Genomic DNA, 21,814 nt, shown 5'->3' on the forward strand with positions numbered 1-21,814 from the left:
TGCAATGTGTGGATAGTATATACCTTGCCGATCATCTAGAAGTTATGTGTGTAAAGCATTGTGTACGTGCATGTATCCTCATCTTCTCTCACTCGAAGACAAGTGCCACATTCAGATACGAGGTCTATGGAGTGCTGGCATACGATCCTATAACGCCGTATAACCCCGCCGTCGAGATGATCCTACCACGCGTTTTGATCAGTTCCCAATCCCAAGTAGGATTCAACCTTGTTCGTCGTTATGGTTATGTATATGTATATGATGGCCACCTGTTTGACCTATTTCCTCACTTACATCCTTCAATCATCCTTATCACCTCGCCACCCTACCTCACACCTCTCCTCCAGCTCTGACCAGAAAATTCTGTGGCTGCAAGGGCTTTCTGCTCAGCACATCTCCTGCATCCTCAAAATCGAATTCGTGACGAAGGAATTCTAGGTGTAGATCGGTGAAAGAAAGACAGAAATAGACAGACGAGACAGCAAGGCAAAATGTTTGGAGGTACTTCGTCATGGGGTCAGAATAATCAACAGCAAAATCAACAACAGCAACCAAGCGGAGGAGGGTTATTTGGAGGAGGAGGAAGTAGTGGATTTGGTCAGCAACAACAAAGTACAGGCGGATTCGGTCAGACCAATACGGGTGGATTTGGACAGCCCGCTCAACAAAATACAGGTGGTGGATTATTTGGAGGAACTTCATCTACTGGAGCGACGTTCGGTAAGTCATCTCACTCTATTTCAAATTCGTTTACTAATTCTTCTACTTCAGGTGGTTTCGGTGCGAGTACCCAGAACCAACAGCAAAGCAATGCTTTCGGTGCGTCTAGACCTACGTTTGGAGCTTCAGGATCGACCTTTGGTCAGCCTCAGCAACAGAACAGTGAGTCTTCTTCTTCTATCTCTCCCAAACCTATGCTCAGACCTTATACCGTAGCTGGCGGTGGATTGTTTGGAAGTACCAACACCGGTGGGGGTTTCGGTTCTACCCAACAAAACACATCTGGAGGTTTATTCGGTGCGAAACCAGCTACTACCTCAACGTTCGGTTCCGGTGCTACATCGACTCTCTTCGGTGCTAAGCCAACCACAACTTTTGGCGCTTCCGCACCTGGTTCAGATGTATTGAAAGGTCCCAACGAACTTCAAACCTACCGCGCTGATGCACCTCCTCCACCACCTCCTGCTCAAGGTACTGCCTCTCCAGCGTACTTCCCAACATGGCAAGGTGATCCTTCAACCACTGCTATGGGAAAGGACGGACCACCTCACCTGTTCCATTCCATCACTGGAATGCCCCCTTATAGAGGAGTATCATGGGAAGAGTTGAGAGCATTAGATTATCAGCAAAATCGGAAAGAAGCAACTCAACAACCTACTAACACTTTCGGTGCGTCAACAGGAGGATTCGGTCAACCTGCTTCTGGAGGATTTGGCCAACCACAACAACAACAACAAACTTCAACTTTCGGTGCTAAACCTGCTGGTGGATTGTTTGGAAGTACAGGAAACACTTTTGGTTCAACCAACAATACCTTCGGTTCTACTCCTGCCAACAACACCTCCGGAGGGCTGTTCGGACAATCTCAACCACAACAAACCCAATCTCCTTTCGGGGGTCAAAGTACAGGTACCACTGGGGGCTTGTTTGGTCAACCTGCTCAACAAAATCAGACCAACCCCTCTGGAGGATTGTTCGGCAGTACCTCGAATGTCTTTGGGCAAAACAATCAACAACAGCAACCTGCCGCTGGGACTAGCACATTTGGAGGATTCGGACAAGCCAAACCCGCTTTTGGATCTGGGACGACTGGTGGATTTGGAGCTACTGGTAACACCGCCGGTACAGGTACATTCGGGCAGACTGGTAACACAGGTACTACTGGATTTGGTGGATTTGGTCAGACACAACAGAACCAACAACAACAACAACAACCTGCCTCTGGAGGATTGTTCGGTGGTGGTTTCGGTGAGTATAGTCAGCTTTCTTACCCTATTTACATTAGCTAATATTGCGGTTGTAGGCGCCTCTTCAACGCAACCTCAGCAAAACACCGGTGGTCTTTTCGGCCAAACTAATCAACAACAACCTGCTGCCGGAGGGTTCGGAGCGCCCAAGCCTGCTGGAGGATTGTTTGGAAGTACAACAACTCCTGCGGCTCCTACTAACACATTCGGAGGTTAGTAAAATCGTTTGAGGTGATTCGAGTTTCAGCTGACCATCGAAAATGCAGGTTTCGGCCAATCATCTACCACTCAACCTGCCTCTGGAGGTCTTTTCGGTAACACCAACAACTCTGCTGCTCCCAGCACTGGTCTCTTCGGTCAACCCGCTCAGCAACAAAACACTCAGCAACCTGTTTCTGGTGGATTATTTGGTAACTCCTCCACAGGTGGCGGTCTGTTCGGTGCTAAACCTGCTACCACCACTCCTGCGACTGGCGGATTGTTTGGTCAAACTCAGCCTGCTCAGCAACCTGCACCATCTGGGGGGTTGTTCGGTAACACTGGTAATACCGGAAGCGGTCTCTTTGGCAACACATCCAACGCTTTAGGTCAGCAAAATCAGCAACAGAACAACTCTCTTGCTAAACCTGCAGGAGGATTGTTCGGGGGTAGTAGTTTATTTGGACAACAAAACCAACAACAGCCTGCGCAAACCGGCTCTACCGGTGGACTCTTCGGTAACCTTGGTCAATCTCAGCCTGCTTCTACTGGTCTCTTCGGTGGTACCGCCGCTCAACCCACACAACAATCTAATCTTGGTGGAAGCATATTTGGTGGCTTAGGTCAGTCTACCGCTCAACAACCACAACAACAACAACCTTCCCTTACCGCTTCCATCGATCAAAATCCCTACGGCAACAACCAGCTCTTCCAGTACAATGGCCAGAAGCTTGAATACGGCTCTCAATCCAAGAAACCTGCTCTTCCCCCTCTTACCGCTTCATCTTACCGACTCACACCCAGCACCAAAGGCAAGGTCAACAAACTTAGAGGTTTTGCTTCTCCCATCACTGGATCCCAAAGTCCCGCTCGATCTGGAACTCCCCTTGGTGGCCTCAGCTCCCCTGGGCGATCCAGCGTACTCGGCTCTCCTGCTGCTCCGGATAGGTATAAAGGTTTGACCGATACCGCCCTCACTCCTAATGCCTTCGTGCCACGACCAAGCATCAAGAAGTTGACCGTTACCCCTAAGGTCCTTTCCGCCAGTGGAAGTGGAGATCAGCTTGAAAGTGTATTGGGTAAATCCGCTCTCAAGGGTTCAACGGGTAGTCTCGCTCAACCTACACCGGAAAGAGGCGCCATTGCACCTGGCAGTCCGGCCACCCTATTCTTCAACCCACCTACTGCTAATGGAAACGGTCGATCTGATAACTCGGACTCACCTCTTCGACGTACTGCGCCCCTGGCCGAATCATCACTCCGAGTATCAGGATCTGAACGTGCACCAAAGAAAGGTGAATACTGGTGTAAGCCGAAGTTGGAAAAATTACAACAGCTCAGCAGACAGGAACTATCTGAACTCCACAACTTCACTGCTGGTCGCCGCGGTTTCGGTGAAGTAACTTTCCTCGAACCTGTTGATCTCACTCTGGCGCCTCTCGACGATCTACTTGGTACTATCATCGTTTTCGACCAATCTGAACTGTCCGTCTACCCTGATGATTACCCTGCAAAAGCACCTCAAGGACAAGGTTTGAATGTGCCTGCTCGAATCACTCTCGAAAACGTCTTTGCCCATGACAAAGCTACCAAGGAGCCTATTCGAGATTCCTCTGACCCCCGATATGTTCGATTCCTCAAGCGAGTCAAAAATATTCCCAACACCGAATTTGTCAGTTATACAGATGACGGAACTTGGTCTTTCAAGGTTGAACATTTCAGCAGATATGGTATTGACGAGAGCGATGAGGATGAGGATGTCGAGCCTCAACAAGAGAAGGGAAAACATGTTAGGGGTAAAAGTGATTTAACCGACAGAAGTCCTTCTAGAACCCCTGAGAGTGATGAGGATGAAGATGAGGACATGTTACCCCCGACGAAAGGATTACGAGATTCTTCAGAAGGTGAACATGACTCAGGGTTAGAAGAGGATTCTTTCGAAGAAGAGGAAGAGGAAGAGGACACCTTCGAGGTTGATGAGGATGAAGAGGAGATCCCTTCGAAATCCCTTCCTACTTGGGATCAACCTATAAAATCCAAAGTTGGTGTAGAAGGTATGAAGAAGTTGAGGGAAATGCAATCATCTTTCTTCTCCTCTCGACCACAAACAAAGTCCAAGACGGTAATCGGGAAAAGAGATGTAAGGCAAAGAAACAAAGATTCGTTTTTTGGTGAAGCCGGGGAGGAAATTGAATCGCTTGATCAAAGGGCTGTCAAGGTGAGTTTGTGGTCTACTCTACACAACAAAATCTTTTACTGATCTATGTATCATAGCGCACCTCCTTCGGCGAATCTCAAGTTAGCCCACCTAAACTTCGACAACCCCGAAAATACGCACGTGTAGCTGAATCTGAAAGTATAGCTAAATCAGATGAAGGGATAAAGGTAGATGCTGGTCTGGCATTGGGAAGGTCTTTCAGATGCTCGTGGGGTCCCAATGGCGAATTGGTACATTCTGGGAAGATATGCGCTCCGAACTCAACAATGTGAGTGGTATTAGTGTGAAATTAGTGATCAGTACTGATCAGGCTTCTGCAGTACTCCCGATTCGGACGCTTTGATCCATATTGAAAAAGCAGAAACTCTCGCCAACGACGACAAAACCGAAAACAGCAAAGCTCAGCGATTGCTCTCTTTACATCTCGAACATACCCTTGTGGAGACGCTCGACGGCGTACCATACGCTACTATCGACAGTGCTATCCGATTCCGCGACTTTGCTGCTCGCTTTGATGCCGGTGATCGATCTCACGAAGCTAGTATATTCAGACTGGGAGTGGCGTTGTTCGACGAGCTCGATCTAAAACTTCCCCCTGATTCACCTGAAGAATTGGTTGAGCGTATAGCTGCCATACGAAGGAAATTGGCTCTATCGAAATGGCTCGAAGATGCTGTATCTCCATCAGTCGATTCGGATCTGATCAAGAATGGAGAAGATCGACCTGCCAAAGTATTCACCTACCTCAGTGGACATCAAGTTGAAAGAGCGGTTCAGTCCGCCTTGGACGGCGGGGATATGAGACTCGCCACTTTGATCTCCCAAGCTGGAGGAGAAGAGGTTTTCAGAGAGGAATTGATGAAACAATTAGAGGATTGGTCTAAATATAAAGCCAATCCGCTGATTGCCAAAGGATACAGAAAGTTATATGCTCTCTTAGCTGGGATCACCGATATTTCCCCCGGTGATTCTTCCAAAGGATCAGATGGATGTCCCGATGTACTGATCGCCGAAGGATTAGATTGGAAGAGATCATTGGGTTTACATATGTGGTATGGAAATACATTCGAAGATACCATCAGCGATGTGGTTTCTTCGTACTCTTCTGCCTTGACATCTTCATGTCCTCCTGCAAGACCCTTACCGACATATCTCGAAAATCCTACTAGTGGTGAAACCAAAAGATGGAATTCGACCTACGAACCTACCGATATTTTATACAATCTCATCAGACTATACTCGGACGTGACGATCTCCTTAGATCAAGTGCTACGTTCAAGGGATACCTCACCTTCACCATTTGATGTTAGATTATCGTGGCATCTGTATCTACTCCTTTCGAGAGTATTGGAGAAGAGAGATTTCGAAGATCGAGATGATGAGGGTTATTCAGCTTCTGCGGATCTTCTGACTCAAGGGTATGCCAGTCAGTTAGAAGATAGCGGGGAATGGACGAAAGCTGCTTTTGTTCTCTTGCATCTAGAGACTCCCGAGGGGTAGGTCTGTTTCGATTCTCCTTTGTGCCATGTGTGTTGAGCTGACTAATGTTTAATCATGATTCAGACGTGAAAAATCGTTACGTGAATTGATATTCCGACATCCTACTCCCACCGACGGAGAAGAACAATTCTTGACCTCACGATTGAAGGTACCCATCGAATGGCTTCACGAATCTCGAGCTGCGTCTTTATCATCTTCTGGTGATGCTTGGTCAGAATACCATGCTTTGCTCAAAGCGAAGTTGTGGAACAAGGCTCATAGAGTATTAATCGAGAAATTGGCTCCAGAGGCTGTACTGAGGGATGATAAAACCTTGTTAAGAAAGTTGTGCGAAGGGTTGGATGGGAAAGGTGCAGAAGGGTGGGAATACGGTGGCAAGGTAAGTTTGAGTTTGCTTGACTCACAAGAACGATTGCTGATTATCCCTTGCTCTTACAGCTATACCTTGACTGGGCAGATCTCACCAGTGACACCGCCAAATTACTCACCTCAGTTCTATCCTCAGGGTCACTTCCCGATCCTAGAGAATCATCAATCTTATCTGAACATTCCAAAACTTTACCTAAAGTCCTCCAACTCTTACCTGCCTTATTCCCCGATAAAAACAACATTCAACAAGTCGCTTCACTCAGTGAAATGTTATCGCCCTTATATCAACTTGCTGCTGTCCTGCATAACGCTGGATATATCAATAAGACGATTGTTCCTCCCTCGAACTATTTGGTGGATGAAGATAGATTGGACTTACTGCAGATGGCTGCGGTTGAAAGGTTCAACAAAGTTTTGGATGGGTTGCCTGTGGTGGCGTAGGGTAATCCCTCGAAATGTCATGGTTTTCTTCGTTAGCTTTAGGCTCTATATCATATAGCATTTTTTCTTCTTCTGGATTGTCGTTTTGATCTTTCATAGGCTTTATATATACCAGTTCATAGCATTTTTCATATAGGTAATTAGGTAGACTCACGAAGAAATGAATCAACATGCATTTTAAATGTTCAATTACGTAATGTCCTTTTTCACCTGACTCGGAAAAAAAAGCCGGCGCCTGAAAGATGAGAGATGAAATACCAAATATCGAATGTAAAACTACAACTCATCATATCATCTCTTGTATACATACCCCTCTAAGCCAAAATGTCACAATCCGAGATGAGATACTTCTCCACTAGAGGAGGAAGTGATACTTTGTCCTTTGAAGATGTGAGATTTTGGATCGTTTTCGGTATTACTCCGAATCGCGAACGGTGGATGGTGAAGTGTCAATTGCTGATTCTTGTTTGGTGTGTTAGGCCGTCTTGACTGGATTAGCACCTAATGGGGGGTAAGTTGTCAATATTCTTACTGCTAGTTGAAACCTCATTGTAACTTCAACTGCTGACATGAACTTTGAATGCAGTCTTTACATCCCCACGCACATTCCTTCCTTACCATCAGACTGGCAATCATCATGGTCCAACCTCTCCTTCCCCCAATTATCATTCGAGATTTTATCATTGTTCATCCCTCGTTCCGTCATACCCGCTGAAGATCTCAAATCAATCATCAACACTTCATACTCTACCTTCCGATCAGATAAGACCACCCCGCTCAAACAGACAGGAGAGAAAGAATGGGTATTGGAACTTTGGCATGGACCCACTTGGGCATTCAAGGATGTCGCTCTGCAGTTCCTTGGTGAACTATTTAGGTATTTCTTAGAAAGACGGAATGGTGTTTTGGAGAAAGAGGGTAAAGAGGAGAGAGAGGAGTTGACTGTTGTTGGTGCTACCAGTGGAGATACTGGATCGTGAGTTGGCTACATTTTGATTTCCAATTCAATTTCAGCTTGAATCCAAGCTTCTTGGGCCCGATGTCAGTTTTGACACCGATGTTTTGCAGCGCCGCTATCTACGGTCTTCGATCCAAACCATCCATCACCATCTTCATCCTCTATCCTGACGGACGAATCTCCCCCATTCAAGAAGCTCAGATGGCTACCGTCCCAGACGAAAACGTATATTGCGTTGCAGTCGAAAACTCAGATTTCGATACCTGTCAATCCATCGTCAAGACCCTCTTCTCTGACAAACAGTTCAATTCCACCCACCGACTCGGAGCTATCAACTCTATCAACTGGGCTAGAATCTTGGCTCAAATCGTATATTACTTTTCGGCTTATTTCCAATTACCTCAAGAAGCTAGACAATCAGGTGATATTCAATTCACAGTACCTACTGGTAACTTTGGTGATATTTTAGCTGGATGGTTTGCTAAAAAACTTGGTTTACCAATGAACCATCTTGTAGTAGCTACCAACGAGAATGATATTTTAGAAAGATTCTTTAGAACTGGTAGATACGAAGCTGAAGAGAATACTGCTGGACAAGCACCTGAGACTGCTGCAGTGAACGGATCGTCAGATGGTCAACAAGCTACTTCAGCAGGAGGAAGTTCAGTCAAATCTACTCATTCTCCCGCGATGGATATTCTCCTCTCGAGTAATTTTGAGAGATTGCTCTACTATCTCGCTTTGGACACTTTAGAAAACCCTACAAACGATGAAGTAGAGGATAGATCAAGAGCTCAGGAGAAATTGAATGGATGGATGAATGAGTTGAAGAAGAATGGTAAAGTCGATTTGGGTGAGAAGATCAAAGATGCTGCTGGGAAGGATTTCTGGTCAGAGCGAGTATCTGATGATCAGGTGGGTGTAGAATCCTATTTCTATCAGTTGTGGTGCTAACACATTTCATAATTTTAGACCCTCGAGGAAATTCGAAAATACTATAAACGTCAAGAGTACGGTCCATACGTCGTTGATCCCCATACTGCCGTTGGTCTAGCAGCTACCGAAAGATCCCAAAAGAAGTCGTACGTCTCGTATAATCCCTTTTCTCCACTTCGGATATGACCGAATGCTGATTGATTGTTCTGGGTGTGTATAGACCCAACTCATACTGGATTACTTTATCTACCGCTCACCCAGCTAAGTTCTCCTCTGCCGTTGAACTCGCCTTGAATCCCCAACAGTTCCCCGAATTCAACTTTAGAGAGACCGTCTTACCTGATGAATTGAAGAAGTTGGAAACACTCGAGAAGAGGGTGCATAAGGTCAGTGGTGAGCAGGGTGTGAGGGAGTTGATCGAAAGGGTGAAAAAGGGTGAGAAGGTCGTACCCGGGGAGGGGAAGGGGTCTATCTAGGGCATAGGTGGAAACGGAATGGAGTGAATGGCGGTGGAGGAGTGGAGATAGAGAGAAAGTAAGACACTGTACACCGCATTGGCGGTATACAAATGCATGCGACTTGGAATTATATTCATCACTTATTCATTGTGGCACCTTGAGATGAACTTTGTTTCCAAATAATTTCGTCATTTTCCCTTTTCCCATGACGATTTGTGAACATCACAGAACAGTAATGTTTGCCGGGATGTGGTGGTAGAGAAGCGGTGCATGGTCAACCTTATTCTACTGGCTACATGGTATATAAGACTGAGACGCATTGTCAAACTGAGGTTTCCTTCTTCATCTTTGTCCATCTACCATACAACACGTTAAATATCGTTCATACTATATTTCGAGCTTTACGACCTCCAAAATCGATATTTGTGTACCTCTCACTCATCTTATTGTGAATATCTCGCAATCATTCTCGATAAATAAGTAAGTTAGGGTGTATGGAGGCGAAGAAAGACGTCAAAAGTTGATGATTTGCTATATGTCACTAAGAAAAGGGATGTCGCCACCGAGTATGAACCCTCATATTGATACTTTTGATCGATATGTTAGACCCGAACAAGGTAATCCATCCTTCATGTCATCTTCATATATCGCACCTGGTGGACCTAAGTGGTATGCAAGCTCTCCTTCGTTGAACAACGGTGTTATCGGTAAAATCAAATCCAACCATTATAAAGATAAACCCAGATTCATGCCATATATGCCCAAACACCTTAAATCAAAATCGTACCTCCGTGGAACATCTCAATATGATCGATCTAAGGAAGTAAAGCATGTGAATAAGTATGAAAGCTTCAATAACAATAACAATAGCAATCATGCCTTCGAATCCGGTTTCAAATCCGTATATATTCCTCCTCAAATCGATTTCTTACATAGTTATCGAATGGAGAACGAAATTGTGAGATTGAGACGGGAGCTTAACGTCTCTGAGCATCGAAATAGGTTGTTACTTGAGCAGAATACGAAGCTACAGCAACAAGTAAAGAATGCTCGAATGGAAGTAGATGTTTTGAAAGTGGATTTCAAACATAATGATGATGTATATCGAGCAAGGGAATTCATTCTCAAGTGGAGAATAAGAGAACTTAATATGAATATTGCTAGGAATGGAATGTGGTATAGTAGGGAAGAGGACTACGATGAGAATGGGATGGGAACGGACGACGATGTACCTGTAAAAGTTGAAGAGGAGGATGAGGAAGTAACTGTGAAAGTTGAGGTTGAGGATGATGCATGAGTAATATTGGGTTTGGAAGGGTTTGGACTTTTTTGAACGAACGAACGAAAAGAATAGTTACTTGTTGTCTCGTGAATCAATATATACAGTACATATATATGCATGTTGTCTGTGTACATACGTGATCCTTTGGATGGTTGCACCTCATCACGCACAGACACAGACACTGACGCTGACACCCTGTACTATTCACTCAAATCTCTCTTTCTCTCTCTTTTCTTCATTGGGTGTACCTTACCTATCACAGCACGATGACATCCTCATCCTCATCCTCACCACCTCTGAGACGGCCCAAACAACCACCACACTCCCCTTCCCCTTCCTTCCTCGAATCACATCGCCATACGAACAAAAGAATCAAGCTACATGACTCAACCTCCAAGCTCGAATCGATCCTCTCATCCCTTTATGACTTTACCAGCATATCTCACCATCAAGTCAACAGTGCCCAGCGACAACTCGATTCCCTACGTGCTTACCAGACATCCTTGGAAAGGGAGAACCAATCACTCAGATCGTCGCTCAAGGAAGAACGTAGTGCCCATCAATTGACCAAAAAGGATTGGGAGATGGCTCAATCGTCAGTACGACGATTGAGGAAGGAAAACGATATACTGCTGAGAAGATATAGAAAGGTGGATGATGAGCTGTCTAAAGAGAGGGAGAAGTACGAGAGGTTTAGGGAGAAATTGGAGAAGGAGGTCAAGGACCACTTGACAACAACTAAGGAGTTATCCAGAGTGAAAGAGGAAATCGCCTTGCTTAGAACTTCACAACGACCTGAGGTACCCGAACTGACGCAGGAATTGGAACAAGCTGAGAAAGATTGTACGAATACGGAGAAGGAGAACAAATACCTTATCAGAAAGAACATGGAGCTAGAGCTTGAGCTGGAAAGTTGTAAGCAATATAAATCCGCCAAAATCGTAGAGCATTTAGACGAACTGGGACGTATGCTAGGCGATGTCGGAGGTGAAGACATATTGTGAAAGTGGTACCAACGTGTAGGTGGAAGGTGCATGGTTAAATAGATGAGCGTGATTAAGGGAGTGACAGAGCCTGTTAGATGAGTTGAGACCATGTGTAGAAGATTTCGAGGGACACATCATATAACATCAAGTACAGAAATCTTGACATTTGTTAGAGTGATATGATTTTATGGGTTTATCATGACGTCCGCTCACACCCAAAGCAGCGTATGACCCGTATCTTCCTTTCCACTACCAACAAAATTCACTTTGCCTTTTCGATTTCTCCATCACTACGCCATAAGCTGGTCAACTATTTCCTCACAACCACCCTCTGAATCAGAACTCTCTAAACTATCATCCGTGAGATCGATTATGTCATCCTTTTGTTTGACAGTTACTACTTCTTTCCGGACGATGGTAGACCTCATTCGGGGTGTGATCTGTTGCTTCGAGTTGTGCAGCTCCTGCCAATCACCGGGAATGTTATCCGCCCTCGTATCTCTCCGCGCTACACACACTTACCTGTTGGATCATCTCTAGATCTCTCGATAATTCCACCATTTGTCGATGTTCTGGATGACCTGGTTTGAGCTTATCAAGTTGATCTGAAAAGTATTTCTGAGGTCGAATGAGATGCTTTCAGAAAGATTTAAGACGGTTAGTATGGTATTTCGACTGGGTCCATCACTAGATGATGATTTGCTCACATTGTTAGGAAGCTCTTCTTTCCTTTTAGACTCCGTCACCCGACATTGACTGATACTTTGTCGGGCTTTGGTGAGTGAGCAACAATGCTTATTGAGATAATAACGAAGGCATCTGACGTGAGAAGATTAACCATCTTTCCTCATCATCTTCGTCGGTTTCGACTGGTACCTTTTCACACTTACTTTTTACCAAAATTCAGTACACCATTCTTATCGGTCATGACGATGCAATCTTTGTATTCCGAGTTTCTCGAGTGTTTACACCCATCACAAACTGAATTGAATGAAGCCTCGGCGAACCACGGGTGATCGAGCAACTTTTCGGAGAGCAGCTGGTAATACATTTTGGACCGTCCCCCGAGTTTTCCATTGACGAGTTTCGAAGCTAGCTTGTCGAACATCACCTGAAAGCAAGGATATATACCTAACTGTTCGTCAAAAAAGCCGAGGACCCTATCGGCCTGTGTGTGTTTCTGGGAAGGGTAGACGTACATGTAAGTCTGGATTATTCCGATCGATCAGACGGAATCCATCACAATGTGGGGGTGCATCAAGCCGAGGTTTAGTGTCTGTCATGCGGGAGTGATTATTCGTAAGTCACAGTCACCACAATCAGGCGCATATAGGATACAGGAAAGACAAAAGTAATGCATCACTTATATGACAATGTCTCGCCAAGTCAAAAGTCACATACTACTGTACTGTATGACATCAATTTTCGAATATCGTACTGGTACGTATACTGGTGAGGTGTGGTAATCCCATCCTTTTTAGGCGCCTCTCCATGGTCTTCCGGTGGGAATTTCAAGACTGCCGGTTATACCATCGCGACAATAATCGAGAAAGATACTCTCACAACTTCACGCAGAATCAAAACCGGTCGAACCATAAGTCTCAACTCTTGTTACATGGCATGTAGATCACAGTACGGTGGTAGGACTTACCTTGGATCATCTGTGGATGAATCTCTAGTCTCGATAACATCTCGCCTTCGGATAGGCATCCCTTGAACGACCATGATCGGTTCGTCCATCTTCGACCCGTGATGTTCTGGAAAATCAGCGATCAGCATTTCGGTATCAACACCCGATCTGGACGAAGAAAAAGGCTGAGTTTCTCGAAGGTATTCCTCAGTGAGTGTTGTTGTTGTTGATGAGATGTTCTGACCTGATGTGGTAGAAGCAGAAGCAGAAGCAGAAGCAGTGTTATTCTTCGATCGTTTGGCTCTTCGTTTAGCTTGTCTAGACATCTTAGATGCTGGGTCAGTATCGGTGATTGAGGTGTCATCCTTATTGGTTGCCGAATTGGATAAACTATCTTGAAGACTCATGTTGTAAGGTGTTACTATACGAGTGGCATCAAGGGTATGGAATAAACTGTAAATTGAGTAGTAATGTAGCGATGAACAGTAATACAGTAGCTCGTCATTTTATATTCCCCAGCGTCGATTAGTGTAGTCCACTCTGATAGATTCTTTATCTCATGCAAAAAGGATGTTGGTTCATCATCGGCAAAAATATTCGGGAATCCTTTGTGAGTGAACTTCTCAGAAGTCTGCGAAATATTCTACCTTCTTGTACAGCATGACCTTCACGGTCCCGTATAGTACCGCAGGCACAGCACTGAGGATTACCATTCAGCACTTGGAGCGACGACTGACACGGGTGCTTCCATATGACTTGAAAGCTTCTCTGCCTTCCAATGTAACATAGCTTCGGGAATGCACCTTATGGGAATCAGTGGATTCAGGCTGCAGTACTAATCGAAGCTGTACTGCTCTTTCACCTGGGCCAGAGATTGAGCGATGAACCATGTCTGCGATATTGACGCACATATTCAACACTGCGCATTGATGCTGGACTGTAGCCGCCCATTGCACCATGCATCCGGTCAGGGAATTGCGCTTTGAGAATATGCTCTAGCTCAGTCAGTCATATAAACTCAGTATCAATACCTAAGGATTATAAACTGAAAAGTCCCCCAGACCTTCCATGTCATTCCTAAACTCGGTCAGCTCTTCCTCGCTGAATTCTTGAGAATCAAAACCCACGAAGAGTTCTTGCTCCCTATTATTGTCGTAGTCCCATACGCTACTTCAAATTAAAACACAGTACAAGTAGAGTAGGAGGCAAAAACGGACCTACCCGTTATTGGATTTTGCGCTCCATATAGTCGTTCTATCGGGACCAGATAGATACAAATGATTAGCCACTGGATCGATATATCTCAAAACTTTATTGAGTTTGATGAAGATCACAGTGTCCTTCGAACTTTTATTATCCTCTGATTGTTGAACTGATTTATCAGGCTCATTATTCAATGAGTTTACCGAGGGTTGACCGGTAGTGGATCCGGTGTTTGTGGTGTTGTCCTTGTTATCCATTATGAATGTCTGACTGCAGTGGTGAAATGAGTTGTTGTATACGAAATGGGATAAAAGACTCGAGACAGTGCATATCGTTTGATGATTAATATATCATAGAACAAGCATGAGACATCGCTGGAGATAGTCTTTGAGAAGCATGATAAGCACTGTTGATAGGTTGGAAGTTGTCTAGACAAAAGATTAGTCCCTTCATTGTTAAGTGCGATCAAAATAGATCAAAAAGTGACATGAAAGGATGGTGACATCAAGCAGTGAATGTGGCTTCTACTGTACAACATGATCCCTCCGTTGGTTGCGTGTTTTTTCATGACCGGGTACCTCACTCAGCTTGGTTAGCCAAGCTAGACTAAACCATACTTCTTGGATTGTTCCAAATTGTCTATTGAGAATATCGAGTCTGTTTTTCGTAACTGCAATGCGAGGTTCTGAAAGGATGCATGATTGATTCAGAATCTATCCTTTCATTATGCTCTTCATTAGGTCATACTATGAAGGTATATATACTTGGCTAGAAAAAGATCACACTAGAATTCTCTCATTCAGCTTCTCACAGCTTGTACTTCTGATGCAATTTCGTAGATTCATAACCTCTTGAAAACTTGAAAGGAGAGTAAATCGACTATCGTTCAGCTTCCGGAGATAGGCCAAACCAGCTATTTTCCGGTGTTGGACCTTTCAGATTCCTGGATGATCTGCGCCATCAAGGACGTCATGGTTTTGAGCTCCTCAGAAGCTCTAAAAGCATCATTTACAACATCGTTAGCATGACAGAGCCTATGACATAGCTCATCCTCCACTCACTGGCGATTTACAGAGTTGAAAACACTGGATGGACGTCGAGAAGGAGTTGACACCGGCACAGAGGGAGTATTCGAAGAAGTAGAATTTTGAAATGCTTTAGGGACCAGATTGACAGAGTCTCTTCCTGTACATGAGCTGGTGCGTTCGGTTTCAGATGAAGGAACTATATTGTGATAAAAACAGGTTAGCGATCAGCATCTACTGATTGATCAAAGGAGATTTGCTCACTTTTCACAAGGATACAATAATTCTATGGAGATGGCTGATGATCACTTCTGCGTATATGACCAGGAAATAGGGAAGGATGAGAGAGATTCAAGAAAGGCAGTCATGACACCGGCGTATATATACAAGTACACTTCTTAGCACTTCAGCTACGTAGAGGCTTCCTAGAAACACCCTTTGATCATCAATCCTTTCAACGAACTTCATACTTTCATAAGCTTCAGCGAGACTGTGATACGATGCCAAGATCAGCCCGAAAGGTAATGCACTCAAGCACACACTATTCTGTATAGGTACTGGACTAGGAAGACATACTTAGCGCTGACTGGAAAGTTGAGTTGACATGCAGATACAGGAGGCTTCATCCTCTTATTCATCTGGATATGAAAGCTCATGCACATTCTTACTTTCATCACCCCCATCGCCTAGAAGATCAGGAAGTTCTTCCATACTTCGCCCATAAATCTGTAACTCTAAGAAATCAATTTGACTGGGATGTATCTCGCTCCGTGACATCTCGACGAACAAATCGTAAACACTAAACGGTCAAATATGGTGAGCTGCCGTTATCACTCTGAACTAATAATTGTGTTTCGCCACTCACCCTCTGAAACATTCTGAAGGACTCTTATAAGTGCGTCTACGGCCGGAACCTATGATTTTCAGTTCGGGGTCCAGATGGTATGTTGTAGTGACCTCGACGAGGATGGTATCCTTATTGAACGAGAGTGAACACGAAGTATTGAAGGAGTTGGAGTCTGTCGTGGCTTGAGTAGAGGACGTTTGTGGCGGTACAGATCCGTCGTTGGTCTCGGTCATGTGTTCGATCTGCGAGCTTGACAGCGTTGATAACTACTCACCATGGAACTTGTTGCGAAAGAGGAGGTGATGACCAACAAGAGTAAAATGATCAAGCCATCTGGGACATCATGCATCAAGAGACACAGAGAGGAAGGCTCGGGTCACACAGCGCGCAATCTTGATGAACATACCGTACGTCATTGTTGTCTCGTTGCCTCATCGACAACCTGCTATCATACGTCACGATGGCTAAGAGTCCAATCCTCCTTTCAAATTAAGTTTTTTGAGGGGGTACAAGCTACTGTGTGCTCCAATCACCACGGGGAAGAAGTATTGTACGCCTGATATCATAACATCTTACTCATGATGCTATAGACCTCGTCTGTATTAGCTTCAACGTGCATTTCCAAGGAATTTTTCCATTGATCAGACTGTCCCTTCCTTTTAAAGCTGACCCAAGCTTCCCCTCACTTATGATGAGCTCATCGAAGACCGTGACTCGAAATTGAGTCTCCTTGAAGGTAGAACCATTTCAAGAAAGTGGAAAGTAGCCCATAACGTCAGCGCAATCTTTTCTCTCCACTGATGATGTTCAAGAATTTGAAGCATATGACAGAGGTATGAACGTTGCGAAATCCATCGAACCTATTATTCCCTACCCTGATTGATAGATATCACACAGTGCAATACAACATGTCTGACAACAACTCAACCAAACCTTCTTCAGTACTGCGTCCAGCTGCGAAGACCGATGGAAACCTCAACTTCAATTGGACGACGGCAGTGTCGTGGACTTGGATAATATTGACGCCGGCTTGCTGTCAGCTTTGAAATCGTAAGTAGTATAGTTTAGCATAAACGGTATGCTGAAGATCCATATCCTGTAGCAGCTGATGATGTTACCTCCAATCAGTCACAAGCGAGATCGACCGTTCACCATGGACGAGCTCACCACTCTATCTATGAAAATGTTTGATTCGATCTCCCAGGAGAATGGGGACGAGTTGGAATCAGATGGTATCTTTGTGATCAAAGTTCCTGCAGAGAACTCAGAAGATGGTCAATTTAAGTAGAGGGTAGGCCACTTGCGGATTTAGCAACCTCTGCATCTTTGACTGCAGCTTGGTCATATTTACTGTATAGCATCCGCAGTTGACCTCAGAATAGATTAGGAATGGACGAGAGCTTCGCAATGACGCAACAGTGCTCATGTTGAGCGAACGTATGGATAGGCCCAAAAGCTATTGAGAATAACGTTCGATGTTACTTTCGTGCATTTGTTGGATCAAACATCAACTATCGCAACGGCGTCTATCACAAGATGTAGTAAAAGAGCCCACTATAATATTCCTCGCGTTGCCCGGCCAAAAATGACTTGCAATATATGGTGGCCATACTCTCCTTTGTTTATCACCATGCTTCCGCGGTACAAAGAGAGGATTTAGACCGTCTAGTGGGTGGAGACCGATCAGCATGGATAAGAAGACATGTTGTTGCCAATGAACGATCCTTGCCAGGCATCGCATGGCGAGAGGCTGCTTCTGGTCTGAGTCCTTGCTCCATTGTGACTTGTCCAAGTCAAACACAAGTGAATTTCAGGATGAATGGAGCTGTTGGAGTTCATGGCCAAATTATAGATGGTTCTCATGCTTCGATCAATACACTTAGTCACCACTCACGGTGGCCAAAAAGAGATATATGAAAATATAAATATATATATATATCCACCTTAACCCACATAATCCTTTCACCACTACTAGTCATACAATCAATCAACCACTTTTCACCTTTCGCTTAGGTTATCGGATTTTTCTACTAATCTTGCTCTACTAACAGAATGCCCAAAGAAGACAAGAACGCCACAGCCAACTCAAGCTCAGACTCCAGCCAAGATAGCAGGTATGTGATCCTAAGCAGGGACGGAGGAAGCGTTCCTGTTGATTCTGCCTTTGCGGAAGTTTTGAAGTCGTGAGTCGGATAACGTCCAGCAGGCAATCTGCCCTTGATCCAAGCTTATTCCACATACTCAGGGCTGGTACCGAGATCACTATGACACCGGAAATGTTCAGGGCTTTTGGATTGGACCCGGCACCATCGTCTGACAGGGCTGATACTGCGGCGAAATTCAAGGACAATGGTGGACATAGCTCGAAGGCAGCATCTAACGAGACTGAGCGAGATGCCGAGGGCTCAAACAGGTAAAGAAGTAGTTGGATGGTTTAATACACTTTGATAGTCTTCAACAGCGGTCCATGACGAGTTCGATTGCATAAGGACTGATATATCTCGGAGGCGAATACACGCTGTCATGCATGTTTATGATGGTAACCAGTGGTACACTAATTACCTACTACGATATCTCATGGTCACCCTTCGTACAAGCTAGCTCGGAAATTTACAGTACTCTGTCGTTACACAGAGTGACAAAGTCACCAAGAGCTTTCAACAGTCCCGTAATAGTCATGAGTAGAGCTGACCTCTGCGGTCGGGGTAAGCTACAAGAATTCTGTCAGCTCGAGTCCAAATAGGTGCTGCGGTCTTGCAGTGACGACTCACGGAGCTGATGAGATCGTCGACATCATAGGTAGGAACAGTTAAATTGGAACAGTTTGGAGCGACACAAACACCATGAGGACAGACGACATTGTCATGTTGTACCATGTCAAACTCATTACTACCACCAGCTGGTCTGAGATAGGGGGCTTGAAGGAGCTGTTCGACTTGGTAGACATCGCCTGATTTAGCTGATCTGGAGACTTGGTAATAACACTTCATAAGATCATCATACAATTGCGAGTCAGTGGTCATTGCGCCACCCCAGCTACTGGTCCTGAAGGTTTCTATACAAAGACTTGAAGATGCTAACACTCACGGTCATGTTATGTAGAAGGGTACCGTTCCCTTTTTCATCATAGATCAACCAAGTGATCGGTTGCTTCAACCACTCCTCTTCCCCTGGTAGACTATTGAAATCCGACATATTCCAATCCAACATAAATCAGCCGGGCCATGGTAAGTATATTCGGGATGATTTTGTACGATAGACACCGTGTTGTTGGGGATGGCGTTGTAGACAATCAGATCGTAAATGTCGCTGAAACCGGCTCCGACGCATGTTAGGAATACGACAAGATTGAAAAGGGTTACGAAGGTCATATTGTATGTGTGTGTGTGTGTGTGTGTGTGTGTGTGTGTGTGTGTGTGTGTTTGTGTGTTTGTAAATCCGTCGAGTCTTCGATTTGAGATATTGTGTCCTGCACAAGGTTGTTTGGCTGCGATTTTTCGTGCTACTCGAGTACTGTTCCAAGTCAGTTGGTGAGCGGGTGTATATGTTGAAGTTGTCATAGCTTGATTTATCCACCTGACGGCAGCTATGGTATTTATGTTTACGAAAAGGGATAAGATCCTATATCCCTTGGGGTAAGACATCGTTGATTAATATTCTGGGATGCATAACTGAAAGGAAGGATGACATTATATCAAAACGTGATATCATGATTGGCAGACAAAAGAGCTGACATCAGCTCTGCGATCCACCATTCTATATCCCATCGAGTTTCCAGTCATAATTGTACTCAGTAAATTTCTAAGTTGGACCTGCTACCTGACTGATTACCGTACCGTATATTGAAATGGACCTTGATGTTCCGGGTGCGGGCCTAACAAGATCTCGTGTAGTAATAGCCTTGAGCTAAGCTGACAATCTCCTTCCTTTATGGATGACACCTCTCTCCTTTCACTGGCAAACTTCTTGTGTTGAGCAACCGCTCTAATGCCTTGGCGTTGTAGGCTCAACAATACCGTATGACAACGGCAGACCCCCTAGTTCTCTTCCTCCGACAATAAGAAGACAAATATTGTTATATTATATCTTTAACCTTTCTAGGAGCAAGTACAAAAGTGAAGCCACTATCGAGATAGAATATGGTTGATGAAGATACAGAGACCAAATGGGTCAGAACCGAACGACCCAAACAATCACAACGTGCACATGATACTCGCTCTTACATTTCCGCTACTTCCGATCAAAACAACGATGAACGGTCATTAGGTAATACCTCTGAGGAGGCGATACGAATGGGTAATTTCCCAGGGAAGGAGATTGGGAAGTCAGAGGGTTTCTCGTGGTTATGTGAGGGATTTGTACCATACCCGATCATCTACGACACAATCGAGAGGGAGCGGAAATGGACTGTCATCCTGGACTGTCTCTCGTCATCATAACACTTCTACCAATGTCAATCGACCAAGCTCAGGGACGAACGAACGAGTTCATGAGAGTCAAACTGAGGCCCAAGAGACACAGAGGTCGATATCAATTGAAGGAGACGAAGAGATCACCAAAGGTCTAGGCAAGATGAGTCTGGGCCGATGATGTCTGGTTCTAGGTGGTACATAGTTGTTTTGACCGTATTTGTTACCATACTGCAGTGCATTGGTTCGTGAAAATATTTATACGTATCACATATGAAAAGGCGCCCTTGCATATTCATTAAGTTCCAAGCTTCTGACACCAAAGCAGATCTCTACGACTGCATCATAAAAGATATAATGAGTGAAATTTGAATCGTCAGACTCTGGTTCACAAGGTATTACTGGCTTCCAAGTGTACATGCAAAATTCATCACCCGCAAGGAATTGGCTTGCACAGGTATCTGCCTTCTCGGTAATGCAAATGATGTAATTTAGACAAAGGTTACCTACCCGACGGACTGTTCACTCACTCACACACACATGCATGATCTCAGGAGCTGAATTTTGGTAAACCTTCGCCGCGGCCTAGGTACAAAGGGTATTCTACCCTTTGATCAGTGCTCCACTAAGAATGTCGCTCACTTTGCTGTAAAACAAACATTCTGGAGATGTCCACTACTGTACCTTGAATTTCGATATATATTTTTTGCTACTTTTGTATAGTATTGTAGTGCCACTAAATTTGAAACAACATTCTATCTTCTCTTGGGTTTACTCTCCGTTGTCTGCGTTTGATTCGCTTGTCGAAGATGAGGTCATGCAAGGCCAAGCCAATGTCGGTGAATTCGACCAAAGGCGAAATAAAATACTATATATAAGGCTTGAAAATCTTAGATTTGTTATCTGGAAAATCCTATCCCACTCTCTTCTTCAGTTTACTACAGTAACACCACTATATATTTTACAGTCGACTTGAACATGGCCGATCATAGTTCGCAGCGATCCGGGTCTTTTAAAGATGCTCAAACACACTTGAGTTCAACCTCAAGATCAGGTGGAACCGCCGGTAGCGAGTATCATGACGCCGTCAGACATCAAGGGGATGATGATCAACGGCCCGTAAACTCCTGGCGATGGAACGCAAACCAACAGGAGACAACGGCCGTGACATCTTATACACCTCCTTCAACCGGTACCAATGATGGTCCTCTCACTGCAGCTGATGAACAACAAGCTCAAGAACTTGACAAACATTTCGGGTGGTGCGACAAGTATCCCGACTATATTCCCAGTAGGGACAAAGGCTCGTCGAAAGATGCTACCAGTACCTCTCAGAGTGGCGACAAGGGCGGCGAATGATCACTTCCACTGTATCGTCCATCAATGC

The 21,814-nt window shown here is 44.7% G+C and overlaps 12 protein-coding genes across 12 annotated transcripts; 7 read left to right on the forward strand and 5 right to left on the reverse strand.

The window, feature by feature from the left end:
- Positions 1–491: 491 nt before the first annotated feature.
- On the forward strand, positions 492–6,693 carry V865_008518 (uncharacterized protein; the record flags this gene model as incomplete). Its single annotated transcript, XM_066232253.1, has 9 exons — positions 492–720; positions 772–882; positions 937–1,968; positions 2,024–2,179; positions 2,234–4,383; positions 4,440–4,651; positions 4,704–5,879; positions 5,947–6,262; positions 6,322–6,693. The coding sequence occupies 9 exons, from the start codon at positions 492–494 to the stop codon at positions 6,691–6,693; spliced, it is 5,754 nt and encodes a 1,917-aa protein (XP_066088350.1).
- A 324-nt stretch (positions 6,694–7,017) lies between these two features.
- V865_008519 (threonine synthase) lies at positions 7,018–9,063 on the forward strand (the record flags this gene model as incomplete). The annotated part of the gene is made up of 6 exons (XM_066232254.1): positions 7,018–7,083; positions 7,173–7,204; positions 7,280–7,669; positions 7,762–8,566; positions 8,624–8,733; positions 8,808–9,063. 6 exons carry the CDS (start codon positions 7,018–7,020, stop codon positions 9,061–9,063), a joined length of 1,659 nt encoding a protein of 552 aa, XP_066088351.1.
- A 550-nt stretch (positions 9,064–9,613) lies between these two features.
- Positions 9,614–10,342, forward strand: V865_008520 (uncharacterized protein; the record flags this gene model as incomplete). The annotated part of the gene is made up of 1 exon (XM_066232255.1): positions 9,614–10,342. The coding sequence occupies one exon, from the start codon at positions 9,614–9,616 to the stop codon at positions 10,340–10,342; it is 729 nt and encodes a 242-aa protein (XP_066088352.1).
- Positions 10,343–10,593: 251 nt separating this feature from the next.
- V865_008521 (uncharacterized protein) lies at positions 10,594–11,331 on the forward strand (the record flags this gene model as incomplete). The annotated part of the gene is made up of 1 exon (XM_066232256.1): positions 10,594–11,331. The coding sequence occupies one exon, from the start codon at positions 10,594–10,596 to the stop codon at positions 11,329–11,331; it is 738 nt and encodes a 245-aa protein (XP_066088353.1).
- Positions 11,332–11,603: 272 nt separating this feature from the next.
- V865_008522 (uncharacterized protein) lies at positions 11,604–12,241 on the reverse strand (the record flags this gene model as incomplete). The annotated part of the gene is made up of 4 exons (XM_066232257.1): positions 11,604–11,777; positions 11,836–11,949; positions 12,021–12,132; positions 12,204–12,241. 4 exons carry the CDS (start codon positions 12,239–12,241, stop codon positions 11,604–11,606), a joined length of 438 nt encoding a protein of 145 aa, XP_066088354.1.
- Positions 12,242–12,790: 549 nt separating this feature from the next.
- V865_008523 (uncharacterized protein) lies at positions 12,791–13,350 on the reverse strand (the record flags this gene model as incomplete). The annotated part of the gene is made up of 2 exons (XM_066232258.1): positions 12,791–12,878; positions 12,965–13,350. 2 exons carry the CDS (start codon positions 13,348–13,350, stop codon positions 12,791–12,793), a joined length of 474 nt encoding a protein of 157 aa, XP_066088355.1.
- A 624-nt stretch (positions 13,351–13,974) lies between these two features.
- Positions 13,975–14,403, reverse strand: V865_008524 (uncharacterized protein; the record flags this gene model as incomplete). Its single annotated transcript, XM_066232259.1, has 2 exons — positions 13,975–14,110; positions 14,165–14,403. 2 exons carry the CDS (start codon positions 14,401–14,403, stop codon positions 13,975–13,977), a joined length of 375 nt encoding a protein of 124 aa, XP_066088356.1.
- Positions 14,404–15,801: 1,398 nt separating this feature from the next.
- Positions 15,802–16,251, reverse strand: V865_008525 (uncharacterized protein; the record flags this gene model as incomplete). The annotated part of the gene is made up of 2 exons (XM_066232260.1): positions 15,802–15,970; positions 16,037–16,251. The coding sequence occupies 2 exons, from the start codon at positions 16,249–16,251 to the stop codon at positions 15,802–15,804; spliced, it is 384 nt and encodes a 127-aa protein (XP_066088357.1).
- Positions 16,252–16,926: 675 nt separating this feature from the next.
- On the forward strand, positions 16,927–17,306 carry V865_008526 (uncharacterized protein; the record flags this gene model as incomplete). Its single annotated transcript, XM_066232261.1, has 2 exons — positions 16,927–17,021; positions 17,147–17,306. The coding sequence occupies 2 exons, from the start codon at positions 16,927–16,929 to the stop codon at positions 17,304–17,306; spliced, it is 255 nt and encodes an 84-aa protein (XP_066088358.1).
- A 764-nt stretch (positions 17,307–18,070) lies between these two features.
- V865_008527 (uncharacterized protein) lies at positions 18,071–18,435 on the forward strand (the record flags this gene model as incomplete). The annotated part of the gene is made up of 2 exons (XM_066232262.1): positions 18,071–18,201; positions 18,264–18,435. The coding sequence occupies 2 exons, from the start codon at positions 18,071–18,073 to the stop codon at positions 18,433–18,435; spliced, it is 303 nt and encodes a 100-aa protein (XP_066088359.1).
- Positions 18,436–18,662: 227 nt separating this feature from the next.
- Positions 18,663–19,213, reverse strand: V865_008528 (uncharacterized protein; the record flags this gene model as incomplete). Its single annotated transcript, XM_066232263.1, has 3 exons — positions 18,663–18,728; positions 18,790–19,002; positions 19,106–19,213. 3 exons carry the CDS (start codon positions 19,211–19,213, stop codon positions 18,663–18,665), a joined length of 387 nt encoding a protein of 128 aa, XP_066088360.1.
- Positions 19,214–21,405: 2,192 nt separating this feature from the next.
- V865_008529 (uncharacterized protein) lies at positions 21,406–21,786 on the forward strand (the record flags this gene model as incomplete). The annotated part of the gene is made up of 1 exon (XM_066232264.1): positions 21,406–21,786. One exon carries the CDS (start codon positions 21,406–21,408, stop codon positions 21,784–21,786), a length of 381 nt encoding a protein of 126 aa, XP_066088361.1.
- Between the last annotated feature and the right edge of the window lie 28 nt (positions 21,787–21,814).

The sequence above is a fragment of the Kwoniella europaea genome, chromosome 3 (genome assembly GCF_036810445.1).
Source record: "Kwoniella europaea PYCC6329 chromosome 3, complete sequence".
In the NCBI taxonomy this organism is placed as follows: Eukaryota; Fungi; Basidiomycota; class Tremellomycetes; order Tremellales; family Cryptococcaceae; genus Kwoniella; species Kwoniella europaea.